Source organism: Meleagris gallopavo, chromosome 2 (genome assembly GCF_905368555.1).
Source record: "Meleagris gallopavo chromosome 2, MGAL_WU_HG_1.1, whole genome shotgun sequence".
Lineage (NCBI taxonomy): Eukaryota > Metazoa > Chordata > Aves > Galliformes > Phasianidae > Meleagris > Meleagris gallopavo.
The window spans coordinates 79,740,777-79,760,531 of NC_139405.1; the positions used below are offsets into that span (position 1 = coordinate 79,740,777).

At 35.9% G+C, this 19,755-nt stretch overlaps 1 protein-coding gene across 4 annotated transcripts in view; it reads right to left on the reverse strand.

Annotated features, from left to right (window-relative positions):
* SENP6 (SUMO specific peptidase 6) overlaps positions 1–19,755 on the reverse strand; it is a 72,559-nt gene that overhangs the window by 42,037 nt on the left and 10,767 nt on the right. For all 4 annotated transcript variants that reach the window (XM_085217776.1, XM_085217774.1, XM_085217775.1 and 1 more), the window contains exons 2-4: positions 10,760–10,853; positions 5,048–5,111; positions 3,804–3,946 (exon numbers count right to left, since the gene is read on the reverse strand). In XM_085217776.1, the coding sequence (XP_085073902.1) occupies positions 3,804–3,946; positions 5,048–5,111; positions 10,760–10,853 (301 nt within the window). The remainder of the gene's footprint in view (positions 1–3,803; positions 3,947–5,047; positions 5,112–10,759; positions 10,854–19,755) is intronic.

Below are 19,755 nucleotides of genomic sequence, written 5' to 3' on the forward strand. Positions count from 1 at the left end.
TAATCTCATTATTACACAGATCAGGTAATTCTGAAGGGACACCTCCCTCTTATTTTTTTAAATGGAGATACAAAGATACAATTTTCTGTCTGATAAATGAGTAATGTGATAGTCCTGTGAAGACAACTATTAACCTGTACCTGTACACTTCTACTACAGAACACACAATATTGCATTTAAAATGTTCAGAAATTCATGAAATTTGCAACAGGTTGCATGCTGATAACTGCTTCAAATTATGGAAACATAATTTAGATTTAGGTTGTAAAATTACTTGGGCGTTTTAACTGTACTAAATAAAGGAACATGAAAAAGCATTCCAATCGATTAAAAATATTTATCAGAAGTATTAGTCAGCTAAATATTCATTTCCTCTATTCATCTTGTAATGAAAAATCAGAAAATCATAAGGCCCAGATTTTCCAACAAAATTGCAAATCAATTCCTAATCCTTCCTTTTTATCCCTCAAAAGATGAAGTTGAGAAACTTCCCATTTTAATTTCTTAAATTTATTTTTAGCTTTTTTTATTTATACCAAATATCGTAAGAAAAATTAGATGCTTTCAGAGCATTTCTGAAGAACTGCAGCATAACGTGACTGTTAGAACCTCACTGATCATAGCATAACTGTGCCTATAACAGAACAAGACCTACCTAAACCAACCAAATGGTAAAACATCACATTCAATCATCAACATCATGGAAGTAAAGATAAACACTTTCCCACAAACCTCTAAGCCAAGACTACACGTTGCCTAGACCAATTTACAGCCAACCTTCAGTTCAGTTCACCTGAGAAATAAAATCTTGACAGTAGCCAGTTCTAAATACTTGACCATCTCTCAGATCCTCTGACTTTCAGTTTCTCTCCAGAATCTCTCTATGAAGAGATACTAGATGAGAAAACACAGGGAGAACACAGGAATTTCTTCTCAAATGCTAAAGAGCTGCACTGTTTAAAACACGCAAGTAAATCTTGAAACGCATTCGTCATGTCTCATGATTTTATTTGTTGTATCTGAGCTGTGCCAAACTATCGTGAATAGTGAGATGCTCCTGTAGGTGCTGGAAGAGAACATCACAGTCTGCTGGGTGATCAGATTTGAGTCAAAGCAGACTGTTATGGTACACTTAATTGTTTCATATGGAGATATCTTTCCAAGTAGGACAGCTGTAAAATACTCTGCTCTACAATCTTAGTCTTAGAATAGAACATAATCAGTACAGACAGAATCATCAGAGAATTTCATCAGAAATTGTAGCAAGTTGTAGCATAGCCACAATCAAACAGAAATTGGCTTTGCAAGCTTCAGCACAGCTTCAAGAAAATCGTAGAACGCTGAAACTTGTCAGAAAGTATGTCCAAAGAACAAATGTTCTAGAAATCTCAAAGAAGTTAGAATATAGTGACAACACTGCATCATTTAAGAGTCTAGCTCTGAAGAAAACAAGGTTACACTATCACATTAGATCAGTTGATCCTGCTAACTTGGGGACATCGTAGATTAAAAAGGCAAGGCACACAGAAATCTTGCACTGACAAAAAGGGATAGAGCTAGAAGGAACCAAGCACAGCATTTCAGAAAGACAGAACACTATTACAGACTACAATAATTCTGCTGATCATTGAATAACTTTAAACATTACCAAAAAGAAAATCTAAGGGTCTTACATCATGAGAACCTTTGATAATAAGTTATCAAAAACTGACAAAGAAATGAGCAATCCAAAATGAGATCTTACAACAAAACTAAAAAACAAACAAACAAACAAAAAGCTAAATTAGGGTTTGATACTAAATTTGCTTAAAACACATGCTTCATTGTACAACACCAAACAACAGATAAAAACTATGGGTTGGTTAAAATATCCTTCATGCAAGTAGAGCTGCATAAGAAAAATTTATTCTCACTGCCCCTGCATCCTTCTATCCTTACCATCTCCCTATCCCTCATTTCCTGAATTCTGAATTTTAGGAAATACTGAAGGACAATAATACTAATATTACTGAGTCACGCTCTCAGTGATCTTAATGAAAAGCACCAATACGAAGTTTTCAATTCTTACTCTGCAGCTCTGCAGACAAGGTTGAAAAACTGTGTGATAAAAAAAACGCTATACATAGATGCTCAAGGATCTCAGGTATCTGATCTTCTTGAACTTCATCTATAAGCTTAACTGCATTACCAATCCTTGAAATTTTCTTTAGTCCAGTAATTCAAACACAGACCTGATCACTAGTAAGCACCTGTCACGATACACCCTCAAAGTTAACACATTACCCAATCTTCACTACAGTGGCTGGATCACAAACCTTCAGTTATTTGAGGATTTTGTTGTGATACATGGATTACAAAAGACGTAACACTATCACAGTTACAGTATTGAATCAAGGCAGTGGCTTGCAGCATAATCACATTTCCAAGCAAACTGATTTTGCAAAATCTAAATAGGAGTCAGTAGACAATGATCAGTAACAACAGTTTTAATCAAAAGTCAATTGCTTATATCAGTCACAACGGCCTACTCCTATCCATTCTTTCCCAATGAACTCATCCATTAATGACTGTTTATTAAGGAGAAGGTGGATATTTATACTTTCCATGTAACTTCAGCATGCAGCTCAGTAGTAGACAAAAGGTGGTTGCCGGCTTTCAAAATAGAAGATGGGATCTTTCAGTAAGGTGACACACATCCAACAGATTTAACATTTTTTAGTTGAGTTTTCTGAATTTTCTGGTTTACGTTTATAGCGTAGTATTTGTCAATGCAAGTAGATCCAACAGAAACAACAGAATGTCGGAATTAAACGCATAGCACTTCAGCAAGTACTTACCCACATGCATTTACTTTTCTAATTTCAGTTATAGAAGAAACTTCAGGATCCCTAAGAATTGGTTTTTTTGTTTCTTAATTTGTATTTTCTTTGATAAAAAATAATAAATGAATTTAAGACCATACACATGCTATAGAAGAACTAAATTAGGGAGTTGCATAACAATTGGTTAAGATACTGTGTAAGCTGTCACCACCATGTTGTTGAACTTCAACAAGATAGATTAACATATGTGAATAGGTTATAGTTACAACGTTAAGACAAAAAGCCTTTATTTTGCCAAAAGTATCTGTAATTCATGTATTCATTCTTATGTAAGAATCTGAAAGATCAGTTCAGACTGGAAATGCAGGATTTGTTCCGTATACATTAGGTTCAAAGACTGAAGAGCACGAGAGGACACACATCACACTACAAATCTAGGATTTACTTTCTGAAGTGACACTGTCGTAAGTCCCACTAACCAATGATGCTCTATTCCTTATATAATTACGTATGCATTAAATATCTGATAACTGGCCAAGTTATAGCTAGATAAGGATTTATTCATTCCTGCAAAAGTAACTAGACCAAGAGTAATCTAGCAATAGGAAATTCTTCCAGAGAAACTATATGAACGTATCACTTTCTGTTACACACTAAATTAAGTGATCAGTCTTATAAGACATTAGAAATACTCTTCTATCTGTCAGCTGGAGAAAAACAATAGCTTATTCAGACAACAATGGTAAAGCACCAACAAATGCAAAAGCTCTCACTTTATTTTAATCTTTTTCACTGTTTTACTAGTGTGCTTTACTAAGATTTTGGAAGAAAAAAATATCTACTCTTCTGTCTTTGCTCAGAAGTGCAGAATAGTGTAGTTTCTTCATATGCACACCAGATACTGTAGTCATACTATAAGTTGTCTTCACTTGTTATTAATTTTTATCAATGATTAAGTACACAGAAAACTCAATGCAGTACCTCAGTTTCTTGCTATTTCCCATCATGTTGAGGCCAATTGCATTCCCTTTAAAAGGTCTCAAGCTTGCAGCTTTGCCTCGCCTCGCATATGTTTTTATGGAATCACCACTGATGCCAACAGCTCCAGGCCGACAACGAAAGGACTGTAACAACAGAATTCATGTGCATTATGATACTTGTATAAAAAGTAAAAACAAAACTTATTATATTTATAGAGATAATACTTTGGCTTCATTTTCAGATCACTTTGACACAAAATTTTGTGTACAATCTACCCAGAAGCCAATTTCAATGGAAGTCTTGTTTTTAGCTTCCTAGAAATTCTTCTGAAGTTCACTGTACAAACATGATTGATTGTAGAGTTCTCCTCTATGTAATTTTTCATCCTAGAGAGAAGCCCTCTAATTATTCCTTTCCAGACAGTCTATTTATTAAATATTTTATATGTTAAACAGCTTTATGCCTCTCAGATGAACATTAAGAAATTTACATAACAAAGCTAACCTGCTTCATAACTAGAATGCTGGCACCGAAGCTGTATGCACACCTTAGATACAAGTATGTCACCTTTCAGATGCAGAATAATGGGAAAGGCATGTTTTGACAAAACTGAAATTCAGTGAAACAAACAGAACAAAATGACTTTTTCCGAAGGTCTGCCATTCCAATGACAAGGGAAGTCATTGGATATAATCACCCTCAAATTTGCATCTGTTACACAGAACCAAGAAGTGCAAAATAAACTCTAATTTCTGAAATAGTTTATTTTCTGTAAATGTAGTAAAACACTCTTAAGTAGTGGGATTCCTTGCTAATAAAACAGTCACACTTTCAATGCGTTATGAAGCATCTCTGAAGTAATAAGCTGTTTCAAAAAACACAAAAAGCAAGAGTTCTGCCTGTATATACACATGTAAGCATAGAAAATTGGAAATTTGATATAAAGTGATTATGGAATATAATGATGAATACTTCCAAATTAAAATAAGTTCATTAATGAAAATTGTCTAAACTTAAAATTAGGTATTTGTGTTATTATTTTCAGAACACTCTACCAACTAAGGATCTCTAGACTGAAGAGGAAACAAAAAGCATGGAGATAAACAAGTTGAGCATGCAGGCTGCCGAATCAACACAAACTTTCATTTTGCAACAATGGACAAATGACTATGCAACACTGTTTTAAAAACTAGCAAGCTTTGAAGATACCTTTTCACTATAAGATAGACCCCATACTTACTTACCTTTCTTTCTTCATTTGGACCGAAGGGCCCATCACTGTCATCTATGCTGAGCAGATTTGCCTCACTAGATGATGATAGGCGTAGGAGAAAAAAAAAAATGTTGTAAAGCAACAGAGTATAAGCAAAACGTTTTAACCATACAAAGGTCTTTTTTTTCCTCTTATCTTTTAAATACAAATGCATATACATGCCCAAAACAGCAGGAACAGTAAAGTGGGCAATATAATTATCAGGATATATTATGGGAACTTAAACTTGAAGTGTACATTGAACTAATTCTGGAATAGCAAACTTAAAAGGACATTACTAATTCAAAACAGAGAATGCTATTGAAACTTCACTACTGTCATAGTAATTTTATTGACATCATGAAACATTCTATATAAACCTTGAGTCAAGTATTAAACTAGAAAATATACCATTATTTTGTTCATAAACAGAATGGTTTAAAAGGGAAAACTTCACAATGCTTCAGGAGAACAACTTGTATAACAAAATATTATCACATAGCAATTACTGTCAAATTATGTCCTCCTAAAACAGCACATTCAGTTTGACTCATCCATTCATTAAAATGTTTCTTTAATAGTTCGGCACCCATAATCTTCAAAAACTGTAATGGAGAGCAGCTAGATTAGGCTAACAATTCTTGCTTCCAGGAGAAGCAACCTCTTCAACACCATCCCTGGTAAATTTATTCCTCTCTCAGCTGCAACAAAAAACAATTTTTATCCAAGTGATTCTTAATTAAGAACAGACAGGCGGAAATCACATAGGATTAGATGCAGATATGTCAAAAGACTCAAAGAACATCTACAGCTTGTCATGAAGACGAAAAACAGTGATGAAGAAAGGGGAAATATTCTTGGCTGCAGGTATGACGTACTGACCATTATGTACATAGTGACTATTTCTAACCTTCATGTTAAAAGAAGGTAACAAACTGCAAAAAAAACATTGAAAAAAAATCCTTAAATCGGACTGAGCAAGAGTAACTCTTCTGATGCAACTAAGATGACATGACTAGAAAAATATTTGGAATTGGATGTTTTTAAAGAACCAATATTTTTAGATTTTAAGGAATGCAAAGTATAAGCAACAGTAACAGAAAGAAAGGCTGTTTCTTCAGAGAGCAGAATACACAGCAACTGCATAATGTCTATTTGCTCATGTATCACATGCTTGCACTCGCTTGCTTAAAAGATGTGATTTATATAGACAGAGGAAAAAAAATATACAGCACTCTCACATATCACACAACAACATTTTAATGCTACTAAAATGAAACCTCTGTGGTCCTCCTGTTAGTTTATGTCTTCATACTTGATCTCTTTTTAGACAGGGAACAACAGATGAATATTTTCACATTAGAACAATCATTTCTAACTACATTATACTTCATAATAAATGAAAGTTAAGCCTCTACTAAAATTCAGAAAAAACAGAATTATGTAATTTAGGTAAACAGAGTGAACTCCAAGAAGTCATTCAAAATTATGCACTAATATTCAGGCACTGAACAAGAAAAAAAGATGTTCTACTCCTCTTTAATCACTTATCATTTGTTTACTGCTTAAAACCATTAAGAATCATGCAATAGCCAATTAGGCAGCTCAGTTTAATAGAACATACTTCTCTACTTCCAATCCAAGCACCAGAAGTTGATTTTTGATGCTGTGCCAATGAGCTACAAGAATATTTTCATCAACTGTAGAATCACAAAATGGCTGAGGTTGGCAGAGATCTCTGGGTTCACCTGGCCCAATCCCTGCCCAGGCAGGGACAGCCAGAGCAGGGTGCCCAGGAACGTACCCAGGAGGCTTCTGAAAATTACCAAGGAGGAGACTCCACAGCCTCTGGGAAACCTGGGTCAGCGCTTTGCCATTTGCACAGCACAGAAGTGCTTCCTTATATTTAGACAGATCCTCCTGTGTTCCAGTTTGTGCCTGCTATCTTTTGGGCCATCCCTGAGCATCACTAAAAAAAAATCCTGGCTCCATTCTCTGCACCTCACTTCAGGTATTTCTAGACACTGACGAGATCCTAGCAGTGCTGAGGAGAGGGAAAGAATCACTTCCTTACACCTACAATGCTTTGTCTAACACAGCCCAGGATGCCATTAGCTTTCCACGTGCACAACTTGGTGTCCACTAGGATTCCCAGGTCAGTTTCTGCCAGGCTGCTCTCCAGCTGTGCAGCCCCCAGCATATACAGGTGCCTCGGGCTGTTCCTCTTTGCTTTCACCCTATAGATCTACAAGAGGATCCTACCAGGCCATTTTTCCAGCTTAGATGGCCACACAACCATCTGGCCCAACAGCCAATCTTCAGTTTTGTTTGAAACAACCACCAACTGACTTGTTTCAAAAGTAACTGACTATCTTTTTGAAAACTCTTCCATACAAAAACAAAAGGCATGTTCTTCCTCACAGCACACTGTATACATTCTTTAGTTTAAAATTATGTGGAAGTAGCCAGCTCATTAAAAAAGCCCTGGCAATCAGAGGCACGAGAGAAGCAGCAGTATATGCACAATAACATCCCACTAAAAATAGCATTAAAAATAAAACCTCTGAACTTCAGAATGGCAACTCTGAACTAAAAATTCTTTGTCAATTTATTATTAAGGATTGAATATCTTATAACAGTCACAACAAAAGCATAAAAAAATCTATATAGATGAGTCTTTTGAGGAAAGGAATTAAAAGAAAATAAGTTTTGGTGAAAAAAACAACATTCAAAAAAAAAAAAAAAGTAGTGGTACAGCTTTTTGAAGTCAGGAATACAAGGAATGAAGTAGTTCACCCTCCCTAGAAAGATTTGAAAATCAAAATAAAAAAATAAACATTACTTCAGAAAGGATATCATAGAGCAAACAAAATGGCATAACCACTGAATGTCTTCTGCTATCTAAGATAAATATAATTCTCACCATTTATTCTTTGAAGGTCTACACCGATTTCACTGTGTTCAACTGACAAACAGTCTTTTTCCCCTAATTAGTCTACATAAAGGTTCCTTTGCTTCTGTGTGATCTCCAAGAATAAAGCAAAAGAAGTTTCAAGTCATCTGCTATCATCCTGACTGACACTCCAACTAGATCAAATCTAGTACATCATCAGAGATTTTGTCGTTTCAGGTGGGGTGAAGATGTTCTGCAGGCATTTACTTTGGGATAAGAAACTTGTCGAAGCCTATTTCCATTCTCATTAATTATAGCTCCAAACAAAATATCACCTCTAGCAGCATTTTAAAAATGTATATATTATGTTTGAGTAATGGTGCTACTTTTCCAAAACCTCTTCATTTTATGAAAGTTCTTTATTTCTGAATACGAGATCATTACTTGACATCTTACCATGATGACACAGCCCATGTAGCTCTCCAAATAAGTTAAATGGTACAACTTTAAAATACTGCATGTATACTAAAAATTGCTTTGGTATAAAGTCCTCAGCCACATATTTTGTGTTGATCTCAGTGACGAAAGAATCAAAGCCGACACTGAGTACTACCCAACAATATCAGCACAGACCCCATTCTTCATTCTTAAATTCTTAAATCACATCTGTGTTCTAAGCATTGGAATGGTACTCTTGGGCTAGTCCAAAATAAACATATTTTACGTCTATCATTACCAGTGCAAAAACCTGTGACACTATCAGACACTAAAATGCCAGTGTCTCAACAAGCAAGAAAAACATCTAGGTGCTTGTTTCAGATTTACAGCTTCTTCCTTATAGATACGCAGGAAGCTAAAAGCACTGCCAGTAAACATCAGCATAACCAATACAAGTGACATTAAAAGAATCCAAAGAATTACTCATTGCTTGGCATGGTCAAAACAGGGGTTGGGGGGAACAACAAAGCTTTATTCTGAAACAATTACATGAACTGAAGTTGCCAATCTTTGAAATGTTTTGCTAAGTGTGAAAGGTTATTTAAAAAGAACTGACAAATTACTGTCAAACTGACTGCTTCCCTAAAGACTCTGACAAAATACAGACAGATGCTATACAAAGTAAAAACATATCAGAAAAGCAAAATTCAAAACTGCTCAAAGTGAAGCTTACAATGCCAATCACAAAACAAATAAAACAAACTAAAAGAAGCAGAAAACAATCAAAGAGTTTTTAACCAAAAATAAATACTCGGGCAGTTTAAAAGGTACAGCTGCCTGAAGTTTGTTTGTAAGAGGATGGCTGGCCAAAAAAGGCAGGATCTTCAGTTGAAATCGATTTTCAGCTGCGCTGCTCTTTTACCTATACTACCAATAAGGTTTTGCATAATTCACAGATATAAAAAAGATCTACTAATGCAAGTAACAGCATTTCAATACCGACTACAGGAAAACTGTTTTATCATTTTAAAGGACTGAGAAATCATTCAGGAATGCCGTTATATAAAACATACGTTCAATAATCAGGTTTTCAAATGCCATTTTTTAAATAAAAAGCATTACTACTTTATGCACATCTCATTTTGTGTTAAGTCAACATCAACTGGAGATAGAAAACAGCAGTAAATGAGTACAAGAAGCAACTGGGATGCTTACAAATGAGAGCTATTTTTGAAGACAAGAAAAATGCAAATGCTAACTCTGCATATGCTGCCATCACACTTGAAACGTATTACTGTGCACTTGAAATCATGTTTGATTTTATAAAACAAAAATGTCCTTAGTTTGAAAACCTTTCAAAAATTCTTTTTACCTTATCACACAGTTCTCTTGACATATCTTAATGTTTTAACTCACAATTAAATAAACCCCTGTATTCATTCTAACGACTGAAATGTTACATTTCTTAAATTTTTGTTAAGTCTACAATATAGCTTGCTGCTGCAGCCTAAGGTGGTTATGTGACTGTTTTCCTATCTCCTTTCTGCACATAATACCTGGCAGAATATTACCTACTAAAATATTACTCTATGGTAGCCTCTTGAGGTTATTAAAGAGGTCAAGCTACAGACCCAAGTAAGAATTACTTTTGTACTTAACCACCATTCAGTTTCTCCTTATGACAGAACTACAGCTTTTTAAACTTACAGATTTAGCTTCAGATATCTAAGAAAAGAAACAAACACATTCTTCACACATGAAACTTGCTGTTCTTTTAATACATTATTAATTTTTTTAGAAATTAATACTTATTGAATGAGAAAGCATACCAGTAACAACAAAAGGGACAGGATTTATTCTAACTATACAGATAGTATTTAACTTTTTGGTAAAATGCAAACATACTAAGTAAAGAAATAAATGATAAAAGAACAAAAATAGCCTTAAATTTACATTATGAGATAAACACAAGGAAGGAAAAAAAATCTTTTAAGCTTAGTTTTTTAAATACCTTACCCATAACTGTGAAGTACTGAATGATATCACCAGTATAAGCTGAAACAACAACTGTTTCCTCAGTTTGCATGTAATGCATTTCCTGTCTGAGTTCTCCAGACTTCTACAGTAGCTCTGAAGACAGCCCCAACACTTCCCAAAATGTTGTGAATCCCACGTCAATAATTAAATGTACAATATAATGCACTTTCTATATCAGAATACCAGTTAAAATAAGCACTTCTACCAGGATAATTCTCTCTTCATCACTGGAATTTTTAAGATGTTATATAATGTTTCTTATTAATAAATTACAAAAATTATTTATTTGTAAATAGACAATTATACTTTCAATAGCCTAGATAAAAGCATCCTTACTCTTTCTCTGCATCTCCTTCACTTTCTTCTGCATGATCAAAGCTCCAATTATTTTTAAAACCTCCATCTCTCTTGGACTGTGATCTATCCAAAGCTGAAATGAGAACAAGTTAAGATAAGTCTTGGTTTCAAGTTGAGTTATTAATCAATACAATCTAGAGGAGTAAACCAGGTGTATGTATTTTCCCCATATATTCATTTTATTTTGTTGATGTCAATGTTTAACTATCATTTGAGCAAATAAGTTCAGTAATGCAGCATATTTTCCTAAATAAATACAAATAATTATCAGTCAACATCTTGATTAGCAATAAGTTAACATGCTACTAAAAATTATGAAGTGAGGGTTTTATTATTTTACCTGTAAATTTAAGGGTTCCTTTTGTGATACGAAGACTCCTTACATTTATTACTTAAGTGTCTAATATCCAAATACATGTTTCTTTTCTCCACATGTTCTTACATATAAGTAACAATTTTGAACTATTCCAAGCACAATTTCAACATACCATGTTTTTTTTAATCCACCATCTGACAACGACATGAATCAATGTTTGCCGCTAACTGAAATTTCAGGGTTAGCATCAAATGAGTGAAAACTTGGACTTCCTGAGAACAGTCACACTACATCAGATCTCAAATTTATCTAGTCCAATATCCAAAAGTATGGAGATTTTTTAATAACGTAGAATGTGGCTATTAAGTGAAGGAGATTCAGAACGTGGAGGCAGCAGTCATTAAGGTAAAGCATTGTTCATCCAGATCCCAATTACTGCAGCTAAGAGCTGCCATGCACAAGTTCTGTACGACTAATTTTATAGCAGATTTGATTGGAGTGCAGTTTAAATACATCTTTTCTTACTGTTTTTACATATTTTACAATACATTCAGAAATAATGAATGTAATCTCATGCTTTGCAAGGAAAAGAAAAGAACCACAACCAACAAAATATGTACAGAAAAAAGTAGAAACACTGCAGAAAGCAAGATTTAGCACTTTCAATCTCAGCTTCCAGCTATTTGCACCTACCAAGGACCTCCTAAGCCACAGATGATACTTTCATGAGCAAAAGCTTTTTCTTTTTTCTTTCTTCTTTTTTTTAAAATCAACATTACTTTATAGAAGAAATAGTATTTTTCAGCAAGCAGCACTGCCTTTTCACTATATAAGTAAGTGTCTCCTTTTTTATTTGTCCTGATTTAATCTGGCATCTTTTACTTCTATTTAGTACTCAGCTCTCCTCTGGTACTTATGCTGGCTAAGACAGTAATCCATTCCTACCACAGTTACATACATCTCTCTTGTGCTCTTGCAGTCATCCTTTTCCCAGGCAGAAAACAAACAAACAAAAACCCTGTCCTTTTCATTTTTCCTGTATCATACTTTTAGATCACCCTCAATCCTCCTCTCTGAACTTTCTCTAGCTCTACTGCTTTCTTTTTGAGATGGTGAAGAATGGAAACCCATAGTACTGCAGGCAATATTCAAGATACTAATGCACCATAAATTTCTACAGAAGCAATGTGGTATTTCTCTTTTGCCATTTATTCTTTTTGTAATAAGTAATATGCCTGGAATTGCTATTTTCACTGCTATGAGAACTGCTTTGATGTTTCTGCTAATTTCCACCTTTCATTTGATTGGTAAGAACCAGTTCAGATTCAATCACTGCATACAAAAATTTAAATAAATCATTTTCTTATCAATTTCTCATCCAGATGCATTACTTATGTGTACGAACATTCGATTTAATACATAATTTTTAATGCACATAGCGCAAATCCTGAGCACCTGGAATTCCCTTGAAGTAACAAACCATTCTACTAACCCAACTAATGCTTGCAACATCTACATACTTTTGTCACTTTGCTGTCAAACTATTCTTCTATCTGCATCCATGTTGTCACAAATTCTCACGGGATTCAACTGGTTATTCCTACTGTTAACAAAATGAACCACTTCTGCCCTCTCTAGTGATCTGTTGCCAGTTGCTACTTACAATACTTTCCATTTTATCTAAAGGAAACTTAGCATTTCTTAAAGCGTGTGGTAAAGAATATCACAGAGGGAATGACCAAGCCAATCTTGGTCTTCAATAACATTTCTATAAACTTGAGTTATACAGTCACAAAGCTGACCTATGAAGAGTTCCTCAACCACTCCACTGACCTATCAAAAATACCAGCTACTTGTAGCAGAAAGACAATCCTAACCAACAAGTATCAGGCAACAGCCATTTGCTCCTTTATCACCAAGTTCCTCTCAAAACACCTGGATGAATGCTATTTCATCCTCTCCTATTGTTTGCCTCATGTATCTTTTCTTCTACTGATGCTTCATTTTGAGACATAAACCCTATTACACTCCTTAAGAAAAATTATGGCATTAAGTCCTCTGTAAGTGTTGTCAAAGTGGGTGCAGTCAATTGTCAGTTCTCATCTCAGGTTCTACAAAGCCTTCTTTTATAACTCAGTTGTCTACAGACCCTACAGATACTTCAGAAAATCTTCTGACAAGCCTGAACAAAAGCTCACCATTAGTTTTTATGCTTGTTGGGAGTTACTCAGAAGTGCTGTTGGGTTTTTTTGTGGTGTTTTTTTTTTTTTTTTTTTTTTTTTGATTGCCACATTGGATTTCTTACAGGATTTTTTTTTAGAAGCTGGCACTTTACAAAGACTTTCTTCAGTGTTTCTGCCTGCTATCTCCACAGCTTTTAGATTTCCAGCAGGTTACAGTTATCATCATCCTGGTCAGGTAATCTGACCAATTACATCTGACTAATTACATTTTCTTTTACGATCTTTGAATCCACCTAGACTTCACATCGCATTTTGAGCCATTTAAGTATGACCTGACTTGAAGGTGTTCTGGTATACGTAGTAATTCTTCAACCTACACTATCTATTCTCCATTAGACCCCTTCAGTCTCCATTTGTCACAACGTCTCTCTCATTATTTTCCTTTTACCTAATTTCAAGTAAATTCACTCTACCAGCTTGCAGCTCTCTCATTCTACTTGGACTATTTCTCCACACTCCTTCACACAAGTAAGGCAAATACTTTTATTTTAGGATTTTTGTGTGTGTGTTTCTTCTTTAAATCTTAAATCTTTAAATCAGATTACTTGCACGTGCTTTTCTTGGGTTCTTATTTGAGTTTTAGCAGCTTCAGTAGAGAATATGATTTTTTGTGCTAAGTGTACATTACATCAAACCATGTCCTGCTCCTCTTGTATCAGCCTCTCCCTACTCTTTAGTTGTCAACAGACTGGCTTTAGATTTATTTTGAGAAAATCCATCTCACTGCACACAACTCCCTTCCTTTAGAAGAAATTTGCACATTTGTTCATCTTGGCTCTACCAAAAATATAAATCTAGAATTGTATTGCCACTTGGAATCAGATTCTACGCAGGTGTTCTTTAAACAAATGCTAAGTTTCCAACTATTTTGTAAAACCTGAATTTACAACCTGTACATTGGAGTTTTTTCTATGCATACTACGAGGGCCAGTACGCTTTACATACTGTTATCTGCTGTCAGCAGGGCTATGCACTGTGCAGTGCAGGTGGTACGCCTGCTACCAAGACAGATTCGTATCAAGAAGTAATTTTAATTATTTACATGCCTTTTTTAAAAAGCCAGTTAAACAAAATTTGCTGGAATAGTGTGTATTTTAACTTTCAAAAAAACTTTTTATTATTAGCCACATCCCAAAGCCATCCGTTTTGTGTAAAATTTACTCAATTCACATTCGGGATGACAAAAATCAGCACACTTGTAGGATGAATGGCAGAAAGCAGATTAACATCTTTAAGTCCCTGAATGTTGACACTGCTTTGTAAACTCCTTTAGCAGGAATTTCCATCATTTAATAGTGTTATTCATACAACCACAGAATGGCCCAGGTTGAAAAGGACCACAGTGATCATGTAGTTTCAACCCCCCTGCTATGTGCAGGGTTGCCAACCACCAGACCAGGCTGCCCAGAGCCACATCCAGCCTGGCCTTGAATGCCTCCAGGGATGGGGCATCCACAACCTCCTTGGCAACTTGTTCCAGTGTGTCACCACCCTCTGAGTACAAAATCTCCTAAAATTATTATTAAAGTTATTCCTGAACTTGAATGGGAAAAAATAAATAAATTAATAACAATCTGCCCATCTACAACGGTGAAATGAGGAGTATTTAGCAAAGTGCAGAAGAAGATGGCATCTGCGAAGATTTGTTTTTAAGTCTTGTCCTCTGTGGTCTAGGACCAATCATTCCATCTATGTTATGGCCAGAACAATGCACCTTTTTATTTTTTATCGTTCTAAATGTGATGCCACGTGCAATTACTGGTCACATGAAGAACACCTTTAACTTTTCTCATACAGTAACTTTTTCCTATATAGTAAGAGATTGCCCAAAAAACTTCCCACCACTTCCTGAATGTGTCAATAGAAACTGCAACATTTCTACTACAGCACAAAAAGACAGTTTACAGGTCTTAAATCTGCTGAGATCACATCTATTTTTGTGCATCCAAGAAACACCCAGAACATAAACCTAAATCAGACAAATGTTTCATTCAGGACTGAGGACTTGTTCCAGAAGAACCTCAAATTTCCATACTTCTTCCTAGTTCCACTGGTCTAAATAATGCAAACCTTATCTTACAAATGCTTACACTATCACAACTGCAAACAGCAGACACTGTAACATTCAGCACAAGAAAAAAAAAAATTCATTTCAATTCTCTTCATCTAGACTCATATTTAAGTAAATTAAAAAGAGCTTTCTAATCTTTTGTTCATGTAGTCGCTGCATATATTGCTAAGAAGGTACAAGTACTCATAAACATCTGACACAGGAATCATTTTTAATTGTGTTTCTTTCCCTTTTTTTTTCATCATTCTCTCAGACAGGCTTCTATGCAAACTAGCTTTTTATCTTCCAGGTTCGATATGAGCAGTTCTAACAGGTTAACTGTTTAACCACAGTGAGGGTGCATCTTCATACTCCGTAGTAAGCATTGCATGAACAGTTTTATGCACACCCTCACTTCCTAGAAGCTGGGACTCCTTGCTCCTATCCTGCACACTGCATACAGCAGCACAGCTCCCACCTGTTCAACCACATTACCACAGCACAGCTGTAACTGCACAGAAGCATCCACAACCAGAGACTCTTTTAGGCACTAATGAAACCAAAAAAATCTGCACAGAACTGCAGTCTAGCCTGAATTTATAACTAAGCATTCAGAGATCTATTGTTTAAAAGATGCTTTACTTTTCCTCTCCCTAAATTATCTGCAGATGAAAAAAAAAAAAAAAAAGTCAAATTTACTTCCAGCAGTAGACAGTGATTATAAATTGATATTAAGTGAGATAGTGAGATGCTCCATTTAATACAGAGTTCAATGGCAGAGCTGTGTGATACGTATGTAAAGGATACAAGTACGGACATTCTGTTAGAACTGAAGGCAATTTAACTTCTCAGCTATCTAATGGAAAAAAAAATTACAAAGTTCTAAGAATGGTATTTCAACAGAAAGCCAGTGATAAACAAAAAAAAAATCCACTTCCAGATTAAAAAGAAAAAAAGACAACAAAAAAGCATTTATAAGCAGTACAGAGCTGAGAGATGGAAAAGCACCTGCATCCTGATAAAAGATTTCTTCCTACTCGATTTTCATACACATCGAGCTCCTTACACTACAGAGTATTATATGGAATGACTGGCATAACGAACACAGTACTGCTGTGGTATGATCCAAACAGCCTAATATTCTCTGAGAAGTACTGACAACAAGGACTAACAAAGTACAATAGCTTAGAAATACATAAAATGTTTTCTTTACAACCTCTTTGATGGCTTTCCTGGTAAGACAGCAGTGGTAACCATACAACAGAGAATTAGTGTTTCCTTTCTACTCGTTCTCCCAACAAATAAGTACAGGCTCCACACAAGGATGCTGCCTTTGTGACAGCATCAGAAAACAATACAGATTTTAAAAGAACCTCTTTAATAACATCAGCAGATGAAAGAATGCTAAAGAAAGGGTGGGCTTGTTGCTCACTGAGAGAGGGGACAATCCACCTACTTACAAGGGTCGCTGAAAGGACTGATGAACTCAAGCCTTTTTATATATTTTTTTAGCTCCTGCAAGTGTCTCTGCTAAGTTCTGTCCTCCAACACCCAAGTTCCTCAATGCTACCAGCACAATCTACAGTCAAGGACAAGATGATTAACATCCAATTAAGCCAACTATACATGCTGAAGTCCTCAGGACCAGATAGGAGGCTGATAGCACTGATAGCATTGAGGAAGCTTGCCAATATGACTGCTAGGCCACTTCCTATTAACTTGGAAAGGTCATGGCAACTGAAAGAGGTTTCCCATGACTGGAAAAACATCATATCCTTCTTCACGATAAGCAACAATGATGAACTGGAGAACTACAGGCTAGTCTTTCTCACCTCTACTCTGGAGAATGTTATGGATCATATTCTGCAGGAAAAAAAACTCCATAAGGACAAGAAAGTGAATGTCAATTCACCAGCTACGCCCAACTACCTGACTGCATTCTGTGCATTCCTTCACTGCAACAAGGCTTTTCACATGGCCTCCCATGGGGACCTTCTATCCAGATTGGAGAGATGTGGAATAAGTGAATGATAAGGTGAATGAAAAACGAGTTGGACCAAAGGGAAACCAAAAGAGTCAAAAGGATGATGACTAGCAGTACAAATCAGTTGACAGCACACCTCAGAGATCAGTACCAGAACCAATACCTTTTAGCTTCTTTGCTAATACTCTAGATGATAAAAACAAATATACTCTGCAGGTTTGCAGATGATACTAAATTAGAGGAAGCAGTTCATACACTAGAAGCAAGGGCTGCTATTCAGAGAGATGTGGCAGGCTGGAGAAATGGGCTTACACAAAACTTACTAAATTCCACAAAAGCAAATGAATCTGGGACCCCAGATGTAAGTCCTGCATCAGAGACAGAATAAACCCATGCAGCAGTACAGGCTGGAGGCAACTGGCTAGGAGCTGCTCTTCAAGAGGATCTGGGAGGTTTTCAACTGAGAAGCTGAAGATGGGTCAGCAGTCATCCCACAGCAAGGGAGACCAAACACTTGACACAACTGCAAAAGTTCCCTCGGTGTGGGGAAGTGACTCTTCCTCTCCAAATGACCCTTGTAAAACTGTATCGAGGGTACAGCAGTTTTGCGCTTTCCAGTATATCAAAGACATTGACACACTGCAGCAAGTCTGGAAGAACGCTGTCAAGATGGCCAGGGGGACATATATCGTACCATACAAGGAGAGGCTGAAAGAGCAATAAATAAATAAATAAATAAATAAGAGGCAGGAAGGGAAGATTAGACCCTTTTGCTGTCTTCCATTTCCTAACTGGAAGGAAGAGAAAACATGAAGCCAGACTCTTCAAAGATGCACAGCAGAAAAGATGTGAAGAACCATACACAAGCCGGAACAAAACAAATCCAAACCCATTGTAAGAATTGATTTATTTCTATTTATTACTGTAACAACGGCCGAGCAACAAACCAGGTCAGTCTGACAGTTCATGGACATGGAACAAGGCCCTGAGCAAATCTGCTCTCGCTAAGCTTAGGTTGGGTAGGAGGTTCCAATTACATGATTCCAACCAGCAGTCAAGTAATCTACATAATCCTACGACAAAACGAAAAAAGCAGTGATTAGTTGTAGGAACAAACTTTCAGTTAAAGCAAACGCACCACTGTCACAAACGCTCCCAGAATTACATACCTCAGTGACTTCCATTCCTTTCTCTCAATAAGTCTGACACCTACACAGTCTTCCCAAATAAGTTAAAAAACATCAAAAGCAGGATCCAAACAATAGGTAAGGTCAAAAAGAAGGGGAAAAAAAAAAAAGAGAGAGAAACAAGCAATATTTTCATCTCCAGAACTACACAAGTACTAGCTCCACTGCTAGACTGAAGGCATACTAAAAATTCAGAAAGAAAGGAGGTTGTTTTAATATGAAAGATAGATGCAGGAAATATATTCTACTGTTACATGGGAAAATTCAGAGGCTAAAAGGTTAAAATAGGCTAAGGATGATCTCTGAACTGTCAAATTATTCTAAAAAATTTTGGAGTGCATAAAGCACTTTAAAGAGGATAAGAATTTCAGAACGCAATTTCTGTGGCAGTTCAGTATGTGATACCAATCATACATGATCACTGTTACACTGGAAGAGTTTTTTAAGATAAGCAAAATGAAGTAAGAAACCTTACATTACTTTTCCAGAGTATCTGGAAAATTTTCCCCTATATAGAAAAAAGTGTCCAGAATGTTTCTGTGAGAAAAAAAATAACATGTAAGGTATGAAAGGAACTCTATGATGTAACTAAAGGAGAAATAAAAAAAAATAAAATTAGACACTTCTTTGATGCTGTCCCCCAGACAACAACAACAAAAGCATACAAAGAATGCTCAACAATAAAGAAAACTTCAGTAATTTATTCAAATGAAAAGGGTGCACCTTAAAAAAAAAAATCTGAGTAAGGAAAGCATGAAAGGAGGATGAAAGAGTTATTCAAACTCTAAGCTGTGAGAACAATTTGCACTTGCCTTTCTGTACAGGCCAAAGATCATCTTTTTTCCCCCCTTATTTGTGAGGGCAGTGAGCTGGACTAGATTGCTGATACAGCTGAAAGGTAATGCAGACTAGCTCCACCAACACTTTTCTATCCATCTAAAATTAGTTTTCTGCCCATTTAGCTCAACTTGTGGTGAAGTGCTGGAACTGCCAGTGTTGACACAAGGAAAGCTGCAAAACACTGTGGGAGGGGCAGCACGACTGTCACTCTGAGCAGCAGCCAGCAGCTAGGAAGGCCTGGTCCTACTGCAAATTGCTAAAACAAAGACCTGCAAGCTATATAGTATGGCCTCACAAGTGGGAACTGCTGAGAGTTAAACTGCCTTTGCAATCAGAGATAACCAGAGCTGTGAGT